This window comes from Euprymna scolopes, chromosome 14 (assembly GCF_053919585.1).
Source record: "Euprymna scolopes isolate OS-2025 chromosome 14, ASM5391958v1, whole genome shotgun sequence".
In the NCBI taxonomy this organism is placed as follows: Eukaryota; Metazoa; Mollusca; class Cephalopoda; order Sepiida; family Sepiolidae; genus Euprymna; species Euprymna scolopes.
Genome location: NC_136495.1, coordinates 36,679,812 through 36,703,454, shown reverse-complemented (window position 1 = coordinate 36,703,454; position 23,643 = coordinate 36,679,812). Strand labels below are relative to the sequence as shown.

Below are 23,643 nucleotides of genomic sequence, written 5' to 3'. Positions count from 1 at the left end.
AGCATTTTTTTTTTTCTTTTGCAGTGAATGCTTTGTTGTACTCTTGCAAGACACAGCAAATTCGGCTTCTCATTATTTTGAGATCTCTTTCCTTGATTCGGCTCAGTTTCGAGTTTTAGAATATCGTTTTCGTGTCAAAGTCAACTATTAGATTGGTTCTGAGGAAGTCGCACAAAGATAAAACCTTGACCTATCGACCTCGCACACGCACACCAGTTCTACTAAGTTACAGCGCTATTGAATACAAAACTGATTACTAAACTTATCTTAATTAATAGTTGAATGCAGGTAGGAGTTGGTAGTGATGATCACTACTAGTGATCTGATGTACGGGTTCCGAAACTCGGAATATGCGCTCGTTACGTCTAACCATACTGATGAGTAGTAGTGCGTGAAGCGAGCCGAATCAAAAAGGCAGAACTTGTACAAAAACGCCCAATTTTCAGATAGAGTTTTAAATAATATACAAATATAGTGTTAAGACGGACTACATTTTTATTCACAAACGTTGAAATAATATATAGGCAACTGGGCTGGCTACACGTAATTTTCTGCGTTTCTCCCTCGTCGTGTGGATTCGTCAGGCTATACTAGCTATTCCTCACGTACTCACTCAGCATGTATAAAATGCCTCCCCATGAGACAGTTAGACACCAGGGTCGTTTTTTAAAGCGGGGAAAAGGAACAAAAATAAAAATTGTCCCAGTTGTGAAGGATTTTTTTCCCCACTGACAGAACATTGAACAAGAACTTGAAGAACAGATACTACACTTTGATCTTGGCCTGAAGGAGAGAGAGAGAGAGAGAGAGAGAGAGAGTTTAAACGTGTTCTCATGTATGTGCATTTTTTTCATTTTAAATTGATACTATGCATCAATATGATCTAACATCGATACCCTCGGTAGTTTTTGTCCTGCAAGTTGAGTTTTCAGTGTTTGAGTGGAACAGAAGGTATCGGCGATCATATTAATGTATAAACTCTTTCACCTTCTACACCAGCCTAGTCCCCATTAAAAAAAAATTGAGGTCACGCGTCTTTTCACGTTAATAAGCATGCAAATCTCGCGAGATGTGAATTATGTTAATGAACGAAGGAGGGGGGTGCGTAATCTACCAATCAGCGACGACCTCTCCACCCGAAAGGCTGTTGCATTAAGTTATTACAGTTATTAGAGGGAGTGAGTGTGAGAGAGACGAGCGCAATCGCACTTTCCAGTTTTTTTTATTAGGGTTTAGGATAACTTTTAGTGATTATTACATAAAAAAAACATAAGAAACCCATAATAAAAATTAAAGAAAAAAAACTAAACATCAAAAACTCGTGTAAATTTTTAATTTTTTACTCTATTAATTATTAAATTTCATCCTTTATAAATAATTCATAATGACAGACTTCCAGACCGATCCCGTTGAAATGGACGGGGAAAACGGAGCGAATAATATTGACGGCCACGAAAATAACCAAGAAGTTGCTGAGGCTTTCGATGAATCGGCCGCAATGGAAACTATGGACGATGGCGATGACAAAGGAAATGAAGACGAAGACAGTCGGTAAGTAGAAGATGACTCTCCCTCTCTTTTTTCTTTTTTTTTTTTTAACCTCTTTGTTTTTAATTTGATCTTTTTACGCTATTATTCATAAATTCTATATCTCCCCGTAATTTTGAAACGAACACAAAAATTAGATGAAAATCATTAATTTTATTTTTCACATTTTTATATATAAAAGCGTTTCTTGCAGCCTGAAAAAATTCAATTGTGTCTATAAATCGGTCCCCCAATTTAGATACACCTTTCTAGCTTTCATCGTTAAGATGGCGTTTTTATTTATATAATATATATATATATATATATATATCTTGAGGGAAATAAAAACATTTAATTTGTTTTCAACTTTCAATTCCTTTAAAAACTCAATTTTCTAAGGGTCTATCTTCAATCCCGTATGCCTATCTCACTTTCCTTTTTTTTTTTCCTTTTTTTTTTTTTTTTTTTTTTTTTTAAATGTAATTTTCATCTTTTTCCTAGAAAAAATGCTTTTACTTCAGTTCTTGTAAAATAATGCAATAGACTAAACTAAATCTCGCCTATTTAATTTTTCGTTTATTTAAAAATTTAATTTCCTTTTCAGAAAATTGTTTGTTGGTGGACTAAGCTGGGAAACTACAGCAAGTAAGCCTCCTACCCTCTCTCTCTCTCTTTTCGTATTTGTGATAACATTTTTTTCCTAAAATTAATATTTTTGATATTGGCGCATTGTTTCACAATACTTAGTAAATCTAACGGTGCTTGTGCACTTTTACCGCGCTATTTGAAAATTAAATTTTCTTAAATTTAGTGGGCGAATAGTTTAAAATTAAATAAAACCGTCCTTTCCCATGTTAAGAATGGCTTTCTAAACGTTATTTTAGCACGGTAACAAAAGTGCATAAGTACCGATGTATTTTGCCTTTATACATTACGTCTATGTATATTTATACACCACATCGCTCTGCTTATGTATTGAGCACGGTAATAAATCCTGCAACCGTATAACATTTACGGATGTGATATATTCGTTTTACATGAGACTGAATAGATTTAAAAAGTTCAGCTTGAAACTGGATTTGTCGCACGTGTACCTCCACTCCTTTGTCAATATTTATGTATTTTTATACAGATATAAACTTTTTTTTTTTTTTTTTTTTTTTAACTATTTTTAACTTTAATCTTATGTTTAACGATATTTAGTTTTTTAAATAAAATATAAAATATTAGTTTAATTTTTAGGGTCTTTATTGCCCAACAAAAGATGGCGTTTAGTCACGTGACTGCGTTATTAGCAGTTGTATTGCCGGTAGCGGATTTTAAAATTTCTTTCCGTAAAGATAAATATACCAAAATTTTATCACTTCTGATCTTAAATTACTAATTTAAATGGAAAGTAATATAAAGTATTTGCGATTATCACATTTCCATAACGTTTTCATCATGACATCGCCATTTTTTTTTTTTTTTTTTCTCTTACCTTCTAAAGTGTTCGTTGTTGACTATTTTTAGGCGTAGATTTTAAGACGCAGATGTTTTTAATCCATAATACACTTTTTTAGATCTGCAATGTCTTAATTTACCTCTTTATTTAAAAATTGTGAGCTTGCTAACTGGAAGTCTGGACTTAACTTCCCGCCGGCTTCTGCGGCAGTTGATAAAGACGAACGGGGTGGGGTAGCAGCAGCATTTCTCTTGAATTCATATTTCTATATTTTTGATATATTTAGTTTTTAAAATTGACTTTTTTAATCGTTTACGTTACATTTTAAAATGAAATAAACAAATTTATTTAATCTAAATTTTAAAACATCGCCTCGAACATTAACGCAAATGTAATTTGCATAATTCTATTTTCAGTTGGGGTTTTAGTTAAAGCTTTTTCTTTTAAACAAATGAACTTTGAGTTTTGAACTTTAATTCTCTCCTTATCTTTGTATATAAATAAAAGATCAAACTTGAGACAACTTCACGTGTGCGTATTTTTCTCGTGTCGTGTATTTACACTAATTTTTCAATATTAATTGCTAAAATTAAAGCTTCAATTCGTACGATCAGTTTTATTCCCCCCCCCCCCCTTTAAAGTATTCCCATAAAAGGTTCAGTACAATTAAACTCGTTTTCTAATCGAAAATGAGTTTATTAGATTTGTTAATGTATATTTATTTCACTTTTATCGTTTAAAAAAAACGCATGGCTTCTCGTCACAGCAAATTAAAGAAAATCTGAGCGTATGCATTCCTTTGTCTTTGGGGGAAGGGATGCTAGAATAGGCTGTCATGACTACAGACTCCGATGATGCAACTCATCCTTTCCCCTCCCTGTGGAATCTGTGTCACTGAGAGGGGAGGGTAATCTTCTCTGAATATGCACATTTAGCGCATCTTTTCAAAGCCCCTTCCACCAATCTACCGATGATTGTATAATCACTTATTTAAAAACTCTAGTCTCCCCACCCCCCACCAGCCTTTTATGGTAATTATTCCGTAGGCACTACCAAAAGTCACTACAGAATTATCCCCCCCCTATGTAAAACTATGTAACTTTATAATAAATTATAACTTTTGTACCCTTTAAAAGGATAGTAATTTTAAAATTATTCATCGTACGAAAATAATGAAATTGCGAGACAAATCTTGTTCACATAATTGGCGCTTTAAAATGTTCCCATGTAGTAAGCATTCCGAACGTGAAAACATACCCGTATTTAATAAATCTAGCAAAAATCAACTAATGGTCAAATTTTCGTGAAATATTCTATACTTATCCATTTTAGAATGAAATTACATAAAAGCAGTTTCCGTAAAATAAGGGAAAATATTTTTTAGAGCGTACTCCTCTCCTCTCCCTCCCCCCATTTTCAAAATTTGAACAAAATATATTTATTTCTATCGACATTTCTATGAAACAGGGCTTCAAATAAGTGAAAAATATTTAAATACAAATTGAACAAAATTACATTGAAGTTGCAATTTAAATGTTTAATAGCGTTTTCTCTGAGTTAATATACTATAATCAGTTGAATTGCCAAAAACTTTTTAAAAGCAAAAATAAAATTCCATTTCAAAATGTTCCGTTACAACATAGATTTTTAATTGTTTACTTATTTAAAAAAATAAGTTTTAATGTAAACATGACTCTTGTCAGCTATTTTATCGCCAGATTAAAAACAATTTGAAAATATTATGGCACAAAATATTAAGCATTTTGTAGCCCCCCCCCCCCTCATTTCTTTTTACCGAACAAAATATGGAACCCCCGTAGGTAACCAAATGAACACTCAGTAAAACTGTATTTTCTATTAATATACAAATGTTTATATTAATCGTTAAACTGTAAGTCTTAAAACCTAACAGAATTATAACAGATTAATTATTAATTGCAGTTTGTAGATAAACAAAGGTTTTAAAACATTAAGTCGCTTCTGCTTTTCCATAGTTCGTATAGTTAGCACAAATCTTACTTCACGGAAACATCATGCGGTCCATTCTTCACAATCGTTTGGTAGTCTCTATTATTCCGAATATGATCTTAATTAATTTCTTGGTTCGTAGCAAATTTGTGGTACTTATGTATTCAAAAAAAAATTGCTTAAATTTTTGCCTGGAGTCTTTACTTAGATTTGTAATATAGAAATTTGAAAACTAGTTTAAATGATTTCAAATTCGAATGTTTTTATATATAACGACATTGACAAAATTAAAATGGTTGATTTGAATCTGTTCAGGAATAGAAATGCATTCTGGTGGACTAAATTAAAAAAATTATTAGGTTAGTGCAAAAATTCCGTTTTTATCAGAGATATATATATATGTCCAAAAACGACACTTTTGCACCAACCTAATATTTGATTTCAATAAATCGATTAATAGTCACGCAGCAGAGGTAGCAGTATCAGAATTTTTGTAGGAATTTTTGACACCCCTAACACGAAACTGCGAATACAATATAAAAATCTCGTAATTTCTCTGTTAAAAGTGGGTTATTTATTTTCTTTATGGATTATACTTCCAAAATAAACTATTACAGTTGTTTTAAAAGTAATAAAAATATTTTTATTTTTTTTTTAAAACAGTAATGAATTTTCCGAACTCAATATTTTTCAATTTTTAAACTCAATATTTTTAAATTTTTAAATTTTAAAAATCTATCAAAATTTTTCTATGGATTCTATTTTTACGATATTTTCAGGGTCAATGTGAAATTTTATGTTCTTTCCAATAAACCGAATATAATATTTTAGACAAACGTTTTTTTTAAATTCACGCCCCCCCATTTTCACGCCCCCCCCCCCATTTTGAAATGTCTATTAAAAAGTAAATAATTAATTTATGTTTAATAGGTTTATATATCACAAATTGAAGAGAAAAGGTCAATAAATAATATATTCCAATTTTAAAAAAAAAAAAAAATCAGTTTTTTAGAAATTTACCTGTAAAGTCCGAAGTTTAAAACCTTATTTTATAAGAACACATTTTTTCTTTTTGTCTTTTTTTTTTTTTTTTTTAATGAAACCTTGGTCCTTGCTCCTTTAATTGAAAAAAAAATTAGGGCTTGAATTACATTTTTCGAGGAGTTATAAGCTTAGAAAGATAGGGGGTCGAATAATTTACGCCTCTCATTTTGAAATGTCTATTAAAAAGTAAATAATTAATTTATGTTTAATAGGTTTATGTATCACAAATTGAAGAGAAAAGGTCAATAAATAATATATTCAAATTTAAAACAAAAAAAAAATCAGTTTTTTTAGAAATTTACCTGTAAAGTCCGAAGTTTAAAACCTTTTTAAAAAAAAAAAACATTGTTTTGTTTTTTTTGTTTTTTTAAATAAAACCTTGGTCCTTACTCCTTTAATTGAAAAAAAAAATTAGGGCTTGAATTACATTTTTCGAGGAGTTATAAGCTTGGAAAGATGGGGTGGAATTATTCACTATTTTCACGAAATTTCTGACACTGCTACAGCAGAGGTGAGAAACGATCTACGTTTTTCTAAACACCTATGAAAATTTACATCAACTGGAGTTTCAAGAAAGGAAATGTTACTCATTTATTAATAGGACGGAATTTTAAGTTACTGTTACTGATTAAATTTAAAGACGAAAGGTGCGCGCGGAGTGGGTGTAACCGGTCGGTAAATTTTTATTTTTGGATTTTTACATCCAACTTCTGTGATGCGTATGCCATGTACATTTTCTACGTACTGATTTTTGAAGTTTTGATATCTCCTTATAATAAAGAGAAATCTGGTAGATTTAATTTTTCAGTCCTCTGAAAAACTAGGCACAAATCAAATATATAACAAATCTTACCAAAGGCAAGATAAGTTACTCTTCTACTCAATTGAGGTTTTTAGTGTTTTTAATGTAAAATGTTTATTCGGCTCGAAAAACAAGCCTTTTCAAAAATTACGCAACCACAAGTGGCCGCGTAACAAATATATTGTGGTCGCGCGTATCGTTCGAAAACTTGTTTCTCGATCCGATTAAACACTTACCTTTTGGTAACATTTATATTTATCGATTTTTCGAAGGACAGTAAACAAAAAAAAAAAAAAATACCCAAAAATTCACTTAATCTGAACCCCTCTTCCTCATCCTCGTTTTTTCGGCAAGGCGGTATCTTCATTTTGTATTTGTGTAAAATGTCAAAACGTCGCAAATTTTTTCCAAAAAGGCCGAAGTTTTTGTACAGGCACTTTCGCTTTAATAATTAGAAAAATTGTACAAACATTAAAATGTAAAATAAATTTGACTGATTTGATAAATTTAATTATAGATTTAGCACTAAATTTTCGACTATTAAAAATGTAAAATTTAAACGTTTGGTAATGGAATCCTTACTGGTTATCTAAGGAGTTGACTAAAATTTCTATTCGAATGTTAATTTATCGTCGCATTTTACATCATTGAAAAAAAAATTTCTTAGATCTTTGAAATAGTTGCCTCTCTTAGCGGAATCAATTGAGATTCCCCATTGCCAAGTGCCAATCGAGGTGAACTGTCAGTTTCTTCAATTGAGACTTTTAAATCTCAACTTTTAGTCGAAGCTTTTTAAATTAAAAAAGGTAATAGTATAAAATGATACGAAATTTTGATACTCATGCATGCACTTATTGATCCGTGCTGAAATATTATTTAGAAAGCCATTCTTAACATGGGGACGGGAGGGTGTTGTGTACGTATTCTGTACCGAAATTTTTAATACATGAAAAACTACTTGAATGCATTTTGCTATTTTAATTTGTTGAAATGATTTACTTAGTGATTCTTCAAGTTTGAAAAGAAAATCACTTAAAACTGAATTTAAAAATTTTAGCAAATCCTTAAATATCTAAGTTTTCGCAATACTTAGATCCAAATTGCGTTCTCATACCGGTTTCCGTAAGATCGCCGAAGTTAAGATACGTTGAGCCTTGTAAAATACTAAGTGACCCTCCTTTTGAAAACATCGGGTGCTTTTTTTTATATGGGAGGATGACGACACCCTCCTTGGTCTCTCCCTGCAAAAGTCTTGTCAAATACTCACACTGACACTGGCTTTGTTTTGTAATGTAAGAAAACCTGACGTTGCCAACATGGAAAGAATTTTATAAATAAAACAAACTTGGTTATGGTTTTATTACAATTTGGGATAAATGTTAATGTTGCGGCGTGCCGTTGCGCCCGTTGCGGTCAGAAGAACGCAAGGAAAATACTGTATGGGTATTAATTTAATTATCGAACAATTTTTCTTTCTTCAGAACGCCGAGTGCGTACGAATGGTTTCTTCACTCACTTGTAAGAGTTTCTTTCGCCCTCGTGTAAAACGCCCCTTTAAAAATTAAACTAGGTTTTATCTGAAAAAAAAAAGATTTGCAGTCTGGTTGCTATTACTATAGCTGTTTTATTTTTAACTGAATATTTAAATTCTTTCCATTTGAATTTCTTTTAAAATTCGATGCAAATCTAATCGTCCAAAATTCCCCTTTCTGAAAAAAAATAGAATCTGTACATCCCAGTGACGGAAAGAAAATCATACACCAAAAATTATGTAAATTGATAGGATTTTCTTAAAATCAACACTAAGAGCGATCTCTTGATTTCATGTAGAAAAGTCCAGAACAAGATAACTCCAAATAATTCAAACTTGCGAGATTATAGAAAGCTCTTAGCATCGAGAAAAGCATTGGAAGAAACTAAATTTCGCTTAAAAATTTTCTTTATAAAAATAATACTTAGTCGATTCATTGGTACAATATTTTCTTTTCATTACGGATATTTTTTTAACGGGAAAATTCTGGACAATCGCCAACAGAATTACAAACCAAGTATTTAGAAACTTGAGAACTCAAATTAAGCATACAAAAAGTTGTCTGGATCTTTGATCACTGCTACTACTTATATAATTTCAAGACTTGCATTAATTTTGATGTAATAAATGGAAAAGAACTTGCATTTCGATATTTTTCTATAGTTCTGCTAAATGTAGTTGTCTCGTTAATGTGTATGAAATGTTTTCGCTTTTTTGGCGCCTATTAAATTTGAATGTCCCTTTTTGCTCTCTTGCAGTGTCAGTCGTTTTCAGGATAAACATTTGATCGTTCACTGCTCATCTTGAAAAATATTGATTGGTATTTATTTTTCCCTCCTGCCTACTTTTTAGAGGAAGAAAGTAAATACAAATACTGCAATGTGATGCATTCTTTATAATGATTTAATTTTATCTCAAAATTAATTTAGATACTTTCAGCCAATAAACATAATGGATTAAAAATCTAACGAAAGATGACTTAATTAAATTTTAATTAAAATTAAGGTTTCGTCTATAACTTTTTTTTTTTTTTTTTTTTTTTTTCTGTGCTTGATATAAAAATGCCTTTTCTTACTTCAGAGGATTTAAGAGAATACTTCACTAAATTTGGGGAAGTAGAACATTGTAATCTTAAAACAGACCCAGTCACAAAACGCTCAAGGGGGTTTGGATTCGTTCTTTTCAAAGATGAACTTACAGTTGACAAGGTAAGACATTACATTGCATCTAATATGTAATTTAGAAGTCGTTTGTTCTTTGCCTTAAAAGGTATAAAAACGTTTATGAAACTTTTCTAAAGTTTTTTCTTTTTTTTTTTTTTAGGCTTTGCTTGAAAAAGAACACAAACTTCACGGCAGAAATATTGATCCAAAACGGGCAAATCCCAGAGAACCTATAAAGAAAGTATTTGTCAGAAACCTTGATCAGAACTTAACAGAAAATGAAATAAGAGAATATTTCGGCAAATTTGGTAAAGTGAGTATTTCTTTAACCTGTTTCTGCTTCGTATTCATGCAGAATACTTGCTGAAATGTTTAAAAACCTTAATATGGAAGGAGGGGTTTTGTAACAATACTTTCACCTAATTTAAGAAATCGAATAACTTGACGAGGTTCATTCTGTAAGTACTCAAAGCTTAAATTATATTGAAATTTAAGGACAACTCTAGATTGAATGAGAAATGCTAACTCAGTAGGTACTGTGTAATTTTAATTTACTTTCGATCATTTTTTTGGGTGGAGTAACATTTTTTTTTTTTTTTTTTTTTTTTTTTCCTAGCCTAGGATGTGACTAAGGGAGATGGTCATTTGACATTTAAACACTGGCGGAAGTGTCGTCCATGCAAGTATTCTGTCTGGACAGTATATCGATCAAGTAGAAACCTGTTAGCGCAAAAATTGTAATTGTATAACTGCAAAGGTACAACTTGGATATGTATGGAAATAACTTGAGACAATGCATGAAGCCACTTGATGGAAAGAGCTAACAAAAATTAAAGATGATTATTGCAAATACAGATGCCTATTTACTTTGCTCTTCAAAAGATCAAGGAAGGAAAGCAAGAAGCAGAAAATGTTCAGTTTTTCAAGTCAATCGAACTGAAACAAAGGAAGCAAGGAATAGATCAGACGACTTTGAGGATTAAGTCTTTTTAGTATTTAAAGACTGAGGCTAGCAACATGTTTGAGAGGTTGCAGTGGAGAAAGGGTATGCCAATCGGATGTCTTAACGGGAATTTTATGGCGTCCAATGATGGATTCTGGAGACATCAGATCTGAAGCTCTGTGCCTAAAATTGGTATTGCACTTCTTTACTTTATGGATGGCCAACATGGATGATGACCCTCACTGTATTTGATGGAAGTGGATGTGCTTATCCAGGTGTAATGGGGGGGGGGGGCTGAACCATTCATGCAGACTGGAACTACAAATTGTATGTTGAATACTCTTTATCTTCAGATTACCAAGCTTGAGCTGCCCTTTGATAAGATGCGGAATCAGCGTAGAAATTACTGTTTCATTGAATTTGAGTCTGAAGAAGCTGTGGACAAGATTTGTGAAAATGCTGGCCATCAAATAGGTTCCAGAGAGGTACGTCTCCCTTCATAATTATGAGAAAATTTTATCTTTTTCATTTTCTTAATAGATATATATTCTAATTATATCATATTTTAAAATATTTATACATATCTATATCATAACTTAGTTTGTAAATTTTTAACAAGAATCTTAAGTTTTCTTCTTCCAGGTAATGCTGTAAGCTCATCAATTTGTAACTTGTTTAATCCATGCCTCCTAATTTAATGGAACATTTTAAGTGGTAACCGCAGCGTTCCATGTCCTACAAGTTATCAATCCTGAACGATTGCCGTCTTCTACGCTGAAATAGAATCTACTTTTTATTTATTTTTAAAACAATAAAAATAAACTATAGAGTAACGGGAGTTGAAGGTTTAATACGTACGTAAGTTATCCTAGTTTGGTAACTCTGCCATGTTGATGTCTCTGCTATCGATGGTTATCCTAGCTGGTCTTTGCTGAATGCATTACCAATGATTGCTCCTTTTATTCCACTTCCAGCTGCGGGGGCGCTAGTTCATGTGAGATAATGCTGGACAAAGGAGACCCTCCTGAGTACTACTACCGTGTCGTGGTGGTGGTCAAACTACGAGGTACCGCAGCCACATGTGACTACAACAGCCTCCTCTTCCTACTAGCCCCATTCAATGGTTAGAAGTTGTTAAACCAAATAATATTCTGCACTAACTGTTTTAATTTGCATTCAATAGGTGATATTAAGTATACATTTTTTATATCTATAATTTTAGTAACTTTTCAGTTTAACTTTTTTAAATTAAGTTTTTAAATATTTTTAGATTTTTAAAGTTTCTCAGTAAAGGATAAAGTAATAAATTGTCATTTCTTAAGTTTACTGTGTAAAGTTGGTGGTATTTAATTTGATTTTCCCATTTCATTTTTAATCAATCCCTTTTCCCTAATCTCTATTTTCACTTATCAGCTTAGTCAATAATATTTTGGTAAAGTGCTAACTTTACAGGTCCTGCAGAAGGAAGTCAGTGGCAGTCATTTATGTTGGTTAAAAAAATTCCTTCATGGCTACTTTTTATTCATCCATTTTTAAAAGAAACAATTTATATGCAAATGACTGCCATTCAAGTTAACGTTTTTTATTCCAATATTGAAATATCAATTTTTGTAATATTCCCTCATCTTTTTATAGGCTCAGGTTAAAAAAGCAACTCCTGTTGCTAGCCAGAGAGGACGAGGTCGTGGCGGCTTTGGTTGGGGGTTCGGCGGACGAGGTGGTGGACGTGGTCGAGGAAGAGGTAAGTGTAGTTTTATCCTGATCAATGTTCTTGAGTTGTGATTTATTTTTATACCACTTTTAGGAAGTGTGTGTGTGTGCATACATGACAAAAATACAGTTATCGTTTGTCTTTGTCGTACTGACAAAGATTGCTGTCAGAATCTAAGACAATATTTATTTCTCTTGAATAAGTAAAATCCAGAAATTGAGATATTTAAATCTTTTAGATAATCTGTATCTAAAATCTCATGACAATTCTGATGTTACTTTGACCCGTATCATATTTAAAGATGAGCTTTAATTTGTGAAACTTGTCACTTTATATAAAATGTTCAATTTTTTAAACTTAGTGTTTTGTACAGCTTGATGCTGGTTATCAAAGGAAACAATTGTCGAATGTCTTATCTTGGTGGTTTACAATGGAGATGAGTTAAATTAAATCTAGACCAAAATTAAGATTTTTCCAAAAAATCTTTATTTTCTTGCCAAATATCACTTTCCTAAAATTATTTTCAAGATAATTTGCAAATTAAGATTTTGCAGCATATTTATCATTAGATACGCTTTTCAATTAAACATTCAATTATTTTATTTTTCTATTTTGATGACAAATGTGCTTTATATTTCATAGGCTGGAACCAAGGTGGTTGGAATCAGAGCTATAACCAGAACTATAACAATTATTATAACCAGGGCTATTGTGGCTATGGCGGCTATGGAGGTTATGGCTATGATTACAATTATTATAACAACCAGGGTGGCTATGGCAACTGGGGTGACTATGGACAAAATTATGGCTATGGCTATGGTAAGTACATTCTATTTCTTGAAATGGAATTTAGATTGTTTACAATTTGTTTTTTATTGATATAGTTTTCTAAATTTTATGCAATAAATTTTTCCGCTTTTAAGCACTGGATATGCTAAATTAAAAACTAGCAGGTCTAGCATTGTCTGGTTAAATAATGTAATATACTTGGCTATAATTAAAAAATTTTAAACTTAGATCACCCCTGTCTACGCATCTATCAAACAGTTACAATTATATATTATTGCATTACTTTTTGAACACCTAGCACTTAAACTATACAATTTTATAACATGTTTTCACTTTTAAATTCTATAAATCTTAGTTCCATAATTTCTGAAATGCTGTTCCGTTAAGTTTCATCAGTGCAATATCATGCTCAACCTGGTACAAACATGTCTTGGTATGCCATCCTTCCAGAAATTATATCTTTTGGGTGATGTCAAGGCCTAGTCAATTTTTGCCCTCATTAAATGGATTGTCACCTTCAGCACTTGGATTATCATATATGCATTTGATATATTAAAGCTGAGTTAACCTGCACTTGTTTACCTGTATTTTTTTTTTTTTTTTTTTTACTATGGTATTTTAATGACTGAATCCATGTTGAAATAACTTTATCCCAAAGGGGGGGGGGGCATGTCATTATCGTAATTTGCAATTAACTTGCTAAATCATGTTACTAAGTTTGTCTATCACTCGTTCTCTTTTTTTTCTTTTTTTTTTTTTTTTTTTTTTTTTTACACCCACCCCCTCTTTTTAGTCTCACTTTTTCGTTAACAGAAAATAGTAGGCATTAAAATACATGAGCAAAAGAAATACTAACACAATATTATCTAACCCTATATCTGCCCATGACAATGGACAAAAAGTGAAAATTGAAGAGCCAGCGCCCTAGAAAGTACACTGGCCTGCAAAAAAAATGCTTGGGCATCCTCAATTATTTCCTGTTCGGGTTAATGGATTAAGCTTTGAGCAGGAAGATGAAAAAAAAAATTGGAAATGCAAAACCCGATGGTTGATCAATTTTCTATTTTCAAATGTGTACCTGGTCTAAAAAAAAAATTGCACTTTCAATAGTGTATTTTTCTAAACTTGGATTGCTACAGCCATGTAAGGTAAGTACAGCACAATCACGTTCACGCATCGGTTTTCACTAGATCACCGAAGTGAAGCAATGTTGAGCCTGGTTAGTACCAGATGCATGACCATTTGGGAAGGCGAGGCACTGGATGTACTGCGAGGTAAAATACCAGGTTGGGAAACTGGCGCCGTCTTACCTACCTCGAGGGTAGATGAGCCTCTCTTAAGCTATGGTAGGCAACTCATCTAGTGATGGCATCACAAATAAAATTACCCTTGATAGCCCTGGTGAAGCATCAAGTATTCAGCTATGAACAAGATTTGAATCACAAACTTGTGTAGTGACTTCAATCTCGGCTGTGCCCAGTTTTTTTTTTTTTTTTTTTAAGATGCAAATTAAGAGTTGGTTGCTGATTCTTATTGAATTTAAATTATTGCAATTGTATGTTGGTATGCAGATATAATCAGCATACTTTAAAGGTTAACACTAGTTTTAATTGAATACATTTAACTGATTTTAACACTTTTCCTCTCTAGGATATGATTATGGTGGCTGGGGCGGCTATGGCCAAGATCAAGGTAAGTAAAAAAGGCTGACTTTCTTTTTGCATGTTTAATTCTGATGGTGAGCATTTGCACCATCTTCCCTCTGCGTAATTCACATTTCTTCAAAATCTTATAAGTAACCCATGCTTCTCTAAAAAAGACTGGCTTAATTTCTTAATATTTCTCCAGCTTTATTACTAATATTTCTGCATGCCTCTTCAGTAGCAAGATTCTTAGCTATTTTTATTTGTTGCTTATAGCTACAAAGCTGGTCGTGTTCATAGAACAGAACTTGTATTTTTTCTTTTCTCTGGGTGTAAAGTTTTTTTTAAAAAGCTTAAATTGATATCTTAAAGATCTTTCTGTAGTTCAGTAGAGCTGTCTTTATAAATTTTTTTAATACTATTGTGCATTAACTTAGTTTCTTTCTTTTTCAATAGATTCATTGAGCTGAGACTTCTAATATGGTGGTTGAATCTACATAAATGTACCAAGATATACCGATGCTACAATTGACCTATTTGCTATATAATGCTGACTCATTTTTAACTAGTTTTTAAAGTTTAAAAAAAAAAAAATTTTTTTAAATTTTATATTTCATACAGATGGGCAGGATTTTTATATAATCAATTCAGAATTTAGTGTATTTATGGGTAATCCAAAGTTAATGGCTTGCATGAAAGACCCATGATACTATCTGCTGCAGTATGAGGGCTGTTCTAGTAATGTCCATGACTTTGGAAGGCAGCTTTGTGGTGGTTAAAAAAAACTAAGCTTTCTTAGCTTTGCTATGAAGAGAAAAAAACTTACATTGCATCTTTTTCCTCTGTTTTGTCCAGGCCTTCCAATCCATGCTATCAATAGGAACAGCCCTTTCCTTTTTTTTTTTTTTTTTTTTTTTAAATATATAGAATCCAACTCCCTCTTAATAGAATTCCACTTACACCGAGTTTCAGTCTTAAAAAAAAAAAAAAATTTTTTTGCCCATGACACATTGTTGATCTCTACTTGTAACATAATGCGAGTCCGTGTTCTCCCGGCAAAAAATACTCTGTACAGTTCTAACCTAACTTAGTTGTTCTGAGCAGACTTGTTTGCAAGTATTGCCATTCCATATGGCATCTCGCTGTCTACTATTTACAGCACGTACGTTGATACCTGTTTGATCTACAATATTGTCACCTTTTTTGGTAGGTCAACAAGCTGGCGGTTATTCTGGCAAAGCTGTAAAGAGTAGAGGACATTCTGGCTATCACCCGTACAGTCGCTGATTCGTTTCAAGTGTAGGTCTGTATCCTGTTCATTCGTTAATTTAATTTGCCTTTTCACAACTGCCTTTAAGGGCTATTCCAGAATGATACTGGAGGAAGAAGTGCTGGGACTACAGAGAATGGACTAATCGCTTTTTAAACTTTTTCTCCTTACCTTCCCTTCCCCTTCATTAAACTTTCCTCTTTTTTTTTTTTAAATCAAAATGAAAAATCATATTTCCCCAACTGTCTTTTCTCCTCAATTCTTTCTGGAATGGCCCGTTTTTATTTTATAGGTCACTATTTTAAAGTTTGTAGACACCATTTTATGGGAAGATTAAAGAACTACATTCTGAGTGTTTACTTTTGATATCAATTTTTATCATACCCTAATCAAATTAGTAGCTTTAGATTAGACTTTTTTTTTTTTTTTTTTTTTTTTTTTTTTTTTTCATTTAGTTTTTATTGAAGTTAAGTAAAATGCTACTGCTGCCGGCAACCTGGCTAAATTTAAAGTCAGAAAACCATAAATGCCTGGCTATAATTGGAAGAAATAATTGCTTCTGAATACTGTAATTTCTTTGCTTATATAAATGCCTTTTTCTCTTCGAGGCTTTTATACATTTATTTTTCTTGAAACTGCTTGTTTTGATGTCCTTCTTAAACTTGCACAACTCGGTTACTGTTTATTTTGGTACCAGCTGTGAATGTTAATTCAATTATGTTAAAAAGCAGTCTTCATTTCCCTCCCTTCCCAACTCTTACTGATGTTCTTATACTTTTAAAAACTAACCCAGACCTAAAATCTTGTATAATTGGGTATCCAATTTCTGTTCCTATTTCATATATAAAGTTTCCTAAATTTTTTCCGTTTTTTTTTTTTTTTAATTTTATAACTGTTTTTTAACTGTTCACATCCATTTTTAACCAGATAAATTTTCTTTTGGTCCAATCTAGGATGGGATCGTTCCAACCTGTTGAAACCTTGAATCTGTGTACAGTCATCAAACATTTGATCATGCTATCATGAAGTAGAAATCACTCCCATCTCAGGGTGAAAAAATTATTGTGCAGCTGCAGTACTGGTTGTCATAATAAAATGTTTTACATAAAAAAAAACAAGTCTTTCTATTTCACTTCAATTTGCATGCTGATTTTCTTCCCCACCCCATTTATCTCATCTTTGCTTTTTTTTTTCTATATTTAAAAACAAAACTATCATTCCAATCTCCAACATTTTGTCTCTGACTTTTTGTGATTGCGTCAATGCTTACCAGTGCGAACCAGGGTTATTAATCACTGGACCGCCTCTTATTTGGCTTTGTGCTAGACTTCTGCTAAATTGTCCTTAATCCTCTTATGTTGCTATTAACACGTCAACATTAATCTTCCTCCCAAAAATGCTTAAATATTTTCTTCCCTGACCATAAACTATTGCTGTCAACATTTTGCCTGATTTTTGAACATTTTTTTAATCATTTATTTTAACATTTAGTCAGATTTTAAATCCAACTCCTTTTTTAGGGTGAAAATCAAGATTTCTGAAGTTCCTGCATGAAACTTTTTACTACTGAAATGTTAAATGTAGTGGTTTAATTAACTTGTATTATATATAAAACGCGTGTCTAAAAATACTTACTCTTATACTACTGGTCACATAACACTGAAATTTGTCATACAAGGATGGTTTATCACGTAAAATTTTTCGATAACACATGAAGAAATATCGGTAAGTTGAAATGCAAAATGTTAATTTCAACTTGCCAATATTTTTATTTTGCTTATCGGAAAATTCATTCATATTAAGATTTAATTTTTATCTGTAAAAAAGCTCCCAGGAGTGCTTAATGTTTTGGTTCTAACTGATGACAACCAAGTTTTTTTTTTTTTTTTTTAAAGAAATTAGCTATTTAATGATACAAAATCTGCATGAATTAGACATTTTAAGTATTTTATAATGCAATTGTAATCTCAGATGTGATAAACTCTAAAAGAACATGTTTATCAGGTGTTACGTGTATGATCGTGTGACATTAGATGTATTGGTGAATTGCAAAAAGCATGTGTTAAAGGTTCAGTTTTTGTGGTCAACACTTTATATAGTTAACTAGCAGTTCAGCCCGGCTTTGCTCAGGCCCTATGTACTGTTCATAACTTTATGTGCATATATATTAAAGTTTGACTTGTGTCCAGGTAACCTACATCTAAAATTTCAAGTGTTTAGACATTGGCGAGTTTTGCAGTCTGCAATGGTCAACTTTCAAATTTGACCTCTTCACAGCCAAATTTTCACCTAAGAACGGATTAAAAGGCTTGCTGCATGTCTAAACACTCTTTATTTCAAATGTTTAGCCTTTGCTAGAAACCGCAAAGGTCAAATATTTAACTTTGACGCTTGGCAACCAAATTTTTGACTAATTTGATAGTGACTAGAGGTCAAATTTTTAACTTTGACCCCTTAATATTTGTTTTGAGCTCAAATTAAAGTTTGATTCATGTCCAAGTAACTTACATCTAAAATTTCAAGTGTTAAGATCCAAAATTTGCAGAGGAGTTTGGTAGTTTTCAAAGATCAAATCCTTGCTTTGACACCTTGACAGCCAAATTTCTGAATGAAAACCGATTAAAGATTTTTCCCAAATCTCAAGTCTGTAGACTGAAAATTGACGTTTTTGTAGGGAAATATATGTACACGCACTTTAATTTTTATAGATTCCATACAACAGCAATCCTGTGTTTAAAGACTTTTCTAAATTATTGGAACTGATATTTTCTAACTCTGACGTGCCTGTTATATGGAGATCAAAAGGGTGTTCTAAATGTTTAGAAAATGGTTAATATTTTGTTCAGCAGATCATTTTGAGTTCTGAGTCAAGGAAAAAGAGCTGTCTATAGGGGTATTGGTTTGGTTAAATGGTTTCCAAAAGCAGTCAATATGTAAGATGTGGGTCCCAAATTTGCATACATTAACTATGGAGCAACTGCACTTGTAATTGACTGGAGAGTGGCTAACAAATGTCTTGCAGTTATGTTGAGACATCACTAATAATTTTTAGATGTCAACACAAATCATTGCTGACGACAATAATGCCAAGTTTGTGTTAGCAATTGTGGGGAGTTGCTTCCTAAACTGCATGGTAGTACCATATTGTCAATGGCTAGCTTCTGTTGCTAGTCTGAGCCATTGTTACATTCTGTTCAGGTATGATTAAAAACCACTACGGTGTAACATTTTTACATGTTCAGCATAATGTCTGGAGATTGTTCAGTGTCAATAGCAAAAAGTAAACCATTTCATACTATGAAACTAAAGAGTGAATGTTTTAAACACCCTGGTCTAGAAGCAAAGTGTAGTATCTGTTCTGTGAATGCCACTTTCTTTCCAATCCAATGCCCCCACCCCTTTTTTTTTTTTTTTTTTTTTTTTTATAAATACTTGCATCAACCTTGTGTATAACATTCTTGTTAACCTAGTGAGTAATTTGGGCATTTATTTTTATTTTAAATCAATCAAATCGCTGAAAACTAAGGCCTTCCTGAAGGATGCAAATTTACATTAATGTAATTAAAAATGTTTTTAAATCTGATCCCATATTGGAAAATAAAAAATATTTGCTACTGATGGAGTATAAGAATCGTGCTATCAGAATCTTCCACGCAGTCTACAAGATGTTAGGGTGCTGAACGAAAATTTAATGCATTTTCTCATACAAATGCTGGCCTTAGTTTTTATTGAGGGTGGGGTGGGGGAATTAAATAATTGAACAATTTTTGTTTAGAAATTTAAAATTCCAGAAAAATATTACTTTTTAAATAAACAGCTTGTAGCAAATTATTTTTCTGCAAATTCAGAAATGTTATTTTATATTTAAATAAAATAAACCAATGATAGCAAACTTTTGTAATTTTGCTCAGCGTTTTTGTAAACCGCCCTGACAATTCCGATAGTGGTCCTTATACAGCATAGTGCTCCCCTTTAAAAGTTTAGGAGGCTTAGAAAAGTTCATATGGGATCCCCTTTTGTGGGGTGTGGGGTGAATGTATACATGTATTTAAATGTTGCTTTACCACCAACCGGGTATGTGATAGTATCCTCAACACTCGGTATGACAGTGTTGCCATCTAAAGTTTCATTCTATTTCCTCTTATGAGGTCCCCTCTCCCAGGCTTTACCTTTTTGAGAAAGGGTTAATTTATTGCTAATTCCTGGGACATCCCTAGTAGGAATGCCTAATGAGGCTGCTTGGGCTTTGTCATTTCTGATAAGCTTAAAATCAAAAACTGAATTTAAAGTGGAAATTTCAGTGGCAGGATATGACTTGTATAGTTTTTGAAGAGGAAAAAGAATATCTTGTCTGATTTGATGAAAAATTGTCCAAATTTCACCTCAAACTTTGCACTTGTACTACTTACCAAAAGGGTTTTGCAAAATAATGTCTCATGGAAATAGAGCTGCATTCTCCTTTCCCTTATTTGTTGAATGAATACACATTACTTTTTGTAATATTGGAAGATTAACTCCTATTCCACCATAGGTGACTAGGAACACTCTACCTCCCATGGATCTGATAAAGTTTGATTCAAAATTTTATACAAGTTCCAACACTTGGATGGCATTGGTCAAAATGTTATGAAAATGACAACTTGGATGAGGATAGTGGTCGGAATGTAAAAAAAAAAAATTCTCAATTTAAAAACAATTCAATTTTCATTGAATGAAACATTAATTTTTTTTATTTGATTTAGTATAAGTTTTTTGTTTTTGTTTTTCTTCCCCAAGCACACCAAAATGATAAATGACCAAAAAGATTTTACCTTGAAATTCATTTTTATTCCCTCTTAACTTTTTCTGTTCAGCTAGGTATTTTTATCCTCAGTCCCCCCCCCCCAATCAAGATGTTAGACCATTTCTGTAATCATCTAATCCCTGTTGATTGCAGTGTAATGTTCCTGTGCAGTTCTAGAAGGTCCACCCTCTCTAGCTTTGCTTTCTCTTAAGGGGGTAGCTTATTAATCACCTCAGGTACCCTGCCTGGAATGAAGACAGGGCTGCACAGGCATCTTTGGCAGTCAAACAGCTCTTTCTCTCAAGCACTTTCAATCCCACTTTCCAACCCTGATGCCAGAGTTCTTGTAGTGTGGGAAAACTATATACCCCCATAAGCAACTTATAATTTTGGGTTTACAGATTTCTGGAATTTTGTACTAGACAAAACTAAATGACATTAAAGACCATAGTTACTCTTCTACTTAGTTGAAGTTAGTGTTTTAACTTATTTTAAAGCGTTTATTTAAAAAAGTGGTACCTAGTGATATTTTACAAACAAATGCAGCGGTAACCTCTTTGGGGTCTCAATAACCATTCCAAAATAAACAATATTGGTGGAAATCTACCAAATCGCTATTTTGACATTGACTATTTTTTTTTAACCAGAAGGCTTTAAGTTTTAACTATAAACATGTAGAAGAGTAACTTGTCTTGCCTTTTTGATAACCTTTATTTTTGACCACTTTAGCTTTTGTCCATAGTACAAGGTGTTTAGAATTTGCATTACTACAGAGGTATGAAAAGTTGTCAAAAAAAACAAATGTTACCAAAGGCAGGATAAGTTACTTTTCTACCTAAGTGGATAAGTTTTTTTTTTTTTTTTTTTTTTTTTTTTTTTTTTTTTTTTTTTTTTTAAACACTGCTGGAAAACAAAAGGATGTCTGATCCCTTTTAAAGACTCGATAATCATTTCAAAATAAATACAGAATGGTGGTAGAAACCCAACCAATAAATGCCATGGTAACATTTAATGGGTGGGTTTCTGCTACCATTTTGGTTTATTTCTTATTTTGAAGTGATTATCGAGTCTTCAGATATCATGGACATCTTGTTCTCTGGTAGCATTCAATATTTTTTTTTTTTTTTAACCGAATAAACATTTTACATTTAAATGAAAACTAAAAACTTATCCAGTTAGGTAGAAAAGTAACTATCTTGCCTTTCATAACATTTGTTTTGGACTTTTGTACCTCTGTATAGTAATACAAACCCGGTGGTTTATTTATGCACATATTTTTAATGGTTCTATTTACCAAATGTATTAATCCGATGTTCATACAATAGAAAGCAATTGAAATTTCCTTTCCCCCCCCCCCTCCCCAAAAAAAAAAGCATTGTCACTTGGAAGTTAAACAGCAAAATGTCTTCACATGACGAGGAGGAAATTCTAAAGTTAAGTAGTCAGAGGGAAGGAGCTATTAGATTAGAAGGCTTTTCAACATCTAGGGACCTGAACAGTGAAGGGTGGGATTTTGCTTGTTGGGTATGTACATCAAGAGTGGGGGGCACAAGTGTTAAGAGTTCATTGGAGCCTATTCAGTTCAAGTACTTGTAAAACACAGATACAACATTGTGGCAATGGGACAGAATTTCAGTCTTTGCTGACTGTATAGGACTTATAAAATTTTTTTCTTTTAAGAGATACTAGCAGATGCAGTAACAATATTCCATGCCTGGGTGAATTCTGGCTTTGTAAAGAGTTTTACTCAGATATCTAAAGGAATTCTTGTGGCATGAAAGACACTAAAAATACCTTTCCACACATCCTTTAATTTAAATATTTTATTTCATTTAATCTATTGTCTCGGTATCTAAATTTTTACCATGAGTTGACAAATTTGTTAGACACAAATTGAAAAGAAAATGTTTATTTAGAAAACAAAATACCCAGTGTCCTATTTATAGGAGAGGATATGTTTCAATCTTTTAGACATCAAGAGTCGTTATTGAAGATATACTTTACACATAAGGAGCAAAGTAGTTAACACTTACGTTGCACTTTTGGCAATAAGTTAGTGACTTACTACAAAAGTTGTTTATAAATTAATACGTCGTTGAACAAATAAATTCTTGAAATTTAGAATTCTAAGTGTTCCAACAACTTCAGAAATTGAAATAAAGACGAATTTTATTCAATCTGCAGAGTAAATATGTCCTGTTTATTGAACAAATACTTGATAGGTTAATAAAAACTTTAAATTATTTAAAGCTTTGCTTGTGTACATGTTTTTTAAACCAATGCATTTCAGGTGAAAAAAAAAACATTACTTAAATGTCATGTTGAAATGATAAATTACAAAAAAATGATCCAATACATATGCCAGATATATCAAGAAAACATCTACAATTACGTTCTGATTTTGTTTTTAAAAAATGGCCGACCCTTGATTTAAGTCAAGGGAGATAAGTCAGTTAAACTTAATTGGTCAAACATCTCTTCCACATAAAAACAAAACTCCATAATTTGATAAATTCTATTTTTATTTGTAATTATTTTTCTGCAAGATCATTTTTTTAGAATTTTTACTAGTTTCAACATGTTTTTGCCTGAATCTAAATAACTTTTAGGCTATTAAAAAACTTTTTTTTTTTAAATTAATAACTTTCTGCAATGGTAATATAAACTTGCATATTTTGATTCAACTGGGCAGGGGTGGGGGGTGTATATTCTTTTGGTCATAGCTCATTATGGGGTGCTCAGTGTACAATTTTTACCCCCTTTCTTATTGATTGTTATATTGTCTAGTTGCAGATGAGGCACACTCTCAAAAAGAAAGACATGCCAATTCATTCACGGTCATGACCCGAGGCAAGCAACAGTGACGATTGCAGTGATACTAAAAAAAACAAAAAAAAACTGTTTTAAATATTTCCTTCATCTCCCTAAGCCCTTTTCTAATGCTTAATTTTTCATCTGTTGCTTCATTTCGAAACAAAACTTGTCTTTCATATTTTGTAAATAAAAAAAACAAAGTTTGAATGTT

The 23,643-nt window shown here is 32.1% G+C and overlaps 1 protein-coding gene across 6 annotated transcripts; it reads left to right on the top strand.

The window, feature by feature from the left end:
- The first annotated feature begins 313 nt into the window (after positions 1-313).
- Positions 314-23,643, top strand: LOC145292954 (heterogeneous nuclear ribonucleoprotein A/B-like). 6 transcript variants are annotated; one of them, XM_080139158.1, is made up of 10 exons: positions 314-1,551; positions 2,132-2,172; positions 9,397-9,524; positions 9,640-9,792; positions 10,776-10,907; positions 12,058-12,163; positions 12,776-12,952; positions 14,573-14,614; positions 15,776-15,868; positions 16,789-16,950. In XM_080139158.1, exons 1-9 carry the CDS (start codon positions 1,385-1,387, stop codon positions 15,850-15,852), a joined length of 1,023 nt encoding a protein of 340 aa, XP_079995284.1. In that variant the 5' UTR covers positions 314-1,384; the 3' UTR covers positions 15,853-15,868; positions 16,789-16,950. The 6 variants fall into 6 exon arrangements, with proteins under 6 accessions (XP_079995284.1, XP_079995288.1, XP_079995285.1 ...); XM_080139162.1 differs by lacking the exon at positions 16,789-16,950 and adding an exon at positions 23,412-23,643 and having other exon boundaries at positions 1,115-1,551; XM_080139159.1 differs by lacking the exon at positions 16,789-16,950 and adding an exon at positions 23,406-23,643 and having other exon boundaries at positions 1,115-1,551.